At 52.1% G+C, this 2,650-nt stretch overlaps 1 protein-coding gene across 3 annotated transcripts in view; it reads left to right on the plus strand.

The window, feature by feature from the left end:
- The window catches only part of PHRF1 (PHD and ring finger domains 1), a 39,090-nt gene that overhangs the window by 28,550 nt on the left and 7,890 nt on the right, over nucleotides 1–2,650 (plus strand). For all 3 annotated transcript variants that reach the window (XM_011993819.1, XM_011993820.1, XM_011993821.1), the window contains exon 9: nucleotides 410–537. In XM_011993819.1, coding sequence (XP_011849209.1) covers nucleotides 410–537 — 128 coding nt within the window. The remainder of the gene's footprint in view (nucleotides 1–409; nucleotides 538–2,650) is intronic.

Genomic DNA, 2,650 nt, shown 5'->3' on the forward strand with positions numbered 1-2,650 from the left:
CAGGGGCAGTGGCTCACACCTGTAATCCTAGCTCTTTAGGAGGCTGAGGCAGGAGGATTGCTGGAGTTCAGAGACCAGCTTGGGCGACATGGTGAGCCCTATCTATAAAGACAATGAGCTGGGCACGGTGGTGCATGCCCGTAGTTCAAGCTGCTTGGGAGGCTGAGGCAGGAGAATCACTTGAGCCCAGGAGTTTGAGCCTGCTGTGAGCTGAGATCATGCCACTGCACTCCAGCCTGCGTGACAGAGCAAAAGCCTGTCTCAAAAAAAAGAAAAAAAAAAAATGCAAGGCAGTGCGTGTGGTCCTGCTGTGCCGGCTCCTGGGCTCCGTCCTCTGGGCTGGACTCGCAGGAATGGGGTGGGGAGGGCCCAGCACAGAGAAGCACAGACTTCAACCTCTTCTCCTTAGGAAGACGGAAGAAAGTGCCGGGAAGAAAGAAAACCCCGTCCGGACCATCCGCAAAAAGTAAGGGCTCAGCGACAAGATCTAAGAAACGCCAACATCGAGTGAAGAAGAGAAAAGGGAAGAAGGTAAAGGTGAGCGTTGGGTGGCAGCGCCTGAGCCTCCACCGGCCTCAGCACACTCGCGGTTACGGAGCGGGGATCGTCATCGTCACTGCTTCTCTGTATTTACTCAGCGATTTGCTGATGGAAATGAACGTTTCTGTAACACAGACTGAAAATGGGCTTGAGGCCAGCTGTTTCCTAAGGCACATGGAGGGGCTGAGGGCTGGTCGTGTGCCCCCCAGGAACCTTCCTGAAGCCATCCATCCGCTGGTTGGGGAGCCCGGTGTGAGCCAGGCCAGTGCAAGCCCCTCTGGCAGAGGCCCCTGGGAGCAGTTGTGGGTTTCAGGCAGACCTGGCCAGCCTGGCTTTGAGGAGTGACACAAGCCGTGTCTGACAGGCCCCGTCCACCTCCTCTGACCCATGCTCGCTGGGCCCTGGGGGCGGCCTCCTTGGTCTACATCATGGCCTTCGTTGTCCCAGGCCCCTTTCATCCGAAATCATGGACCAGACATTTAATATTTATTTTTAGTTGATCCCTAATTATTGTCTGTGTTTATGGGGCGGAGGGGGGTGTGTCATTTGTGTGCATGTTTGTGATGCTCAAACCGGGACTAAATGCATAACCTCCTCGGACTGCATATTTAAAACACCTTAATATATAAAAACTTGAATTGCGGCTGGGTGCAGTGGCTCAGGCCTGTGATCCCAGCACTTTGAGGGGGCCGAGGCAGACAGATCACCTGAGGTCAGGAGTTCAAGACCAGCCTGGCCAACATGCTAAAACCCCATCTCAACCAAAAAGACTAAAAATTAGCCGGGTGTGGTGGCAGGAACCTGTAGTCCCAGCCTCAGGAGGCTGAGGCAGGAAAATCACTTGAACCCCAGGAGGCAGAGGTTGCAGTGAGCCGAGATGGCGCCACTGCACTCCAGCCTGGGAGACGAGAGAAAAAGTCTACCTCAAAAAAACAAAACAAAACAAAAACTGAGTTGCAGTCATTGTTCAAGTGTTTGCTGAATCTTTTTGTTTGTTTGTTTGTTTTTGTTTTTTGAGATGGAGTCTTGCTCTGTCCCTGGGCTTGAGTGCAGTGGTACGATCTCAGCTCACTGCAACCTCCGCCTCCCGGGTTCAAGCGATTCTCCTGCCTCAGCCTCCTGAGTAGCTGGGATTATACGCATGCGCCACCAAGCCCAGCTAATTTTTGTATTTTTAGTAGAGACAGGGTTTCACCATGTTGGTCAGGCTGGTCTTGAACCTCCTGACCTTGTGATCTGTCCGCCTCGGCCCCCCAAACTGCTGGGATTACAGGCGTGAGCCACCGCGCCCGGCCTTTGTTTTGTTTTTTGAGACTGTATCACTCTGTGGCCCAGGCTGAAGTACAGTGGCGCAATCCCAGCTCACTGCGGTCTTGGCCTCCCCAGGCCCAGGTGATCCTTCCTGAGTAGCTGGGACAGCCCACCGTGCCCAGCTAATTTTCGTATTTTTTGTAGACACAGGGGTTCGCCATGTTGCCCAGGCTGGTCTTAAACTCCTGGGCTTAAGCAGTTTGTCCACCTCAGCCTCAAAAAGTGTTTTTGTTTGTTTTAGGTTGGGGCGGAGACAGAGTCTGGTTCTGTTACCCAGGCTGGAGTGCAGTGACATGATCCTGGCTCACTGTAGCCGCCTTGACCTCCCAGGCCAAGGTGATCCTCCCCCGTCAGCCTCTCAAGTAGCTGGGACCACAGGCTCACACCACCTCACCCAGCTAATTTTTTTTTTTTTTTTTTTTTTTTTTGGTAGAGACGGGGTCTCACTATGTTCCCCAAGCTGGTCTTGAACTCCTGGGCTCAAACGATCCTCCTGCCTCGACCTCCCAAAAGTGCTGGGATTACAGGTGTGAGCGCCAAGTCTGCTGCATTTTTATGTGAATTTATACTCGAGATTATTATTCGTTTCCTAGTGAATATAAACTTATATAGTACACATTTATATAAAACTATATTTTAGTTTTTTTTTGTTTTTGAGACAGAGTTTCACTCTTGTTGCCCAGGTTGGAGTGCAGTGGTATGATCTCAGCTCACTGCAACCTCGGCCTCCTGAGTTCAAGCAATTCTCCTGTCTCAGCCTCCCAAATAGCTGGGATTACAGGCATGCACCACCACGCCC

Source organism: Mandrillus leucophaeus, unplaced genomic scaffold, assembly GCF_000951045.1.
Source record: "Mandrillus leucophaeus isolate KB7577 unplaced genomic scaffold, Mleu.le_1.0 Scaffold435, whole genome shotgun sequence".
Lineage (NCBI taxonomy): Eukaryota > Metazoa > Chordata > Mammalia > Primates > Cercopithecidae > Mandrillus > Mandrillus leucophaeus.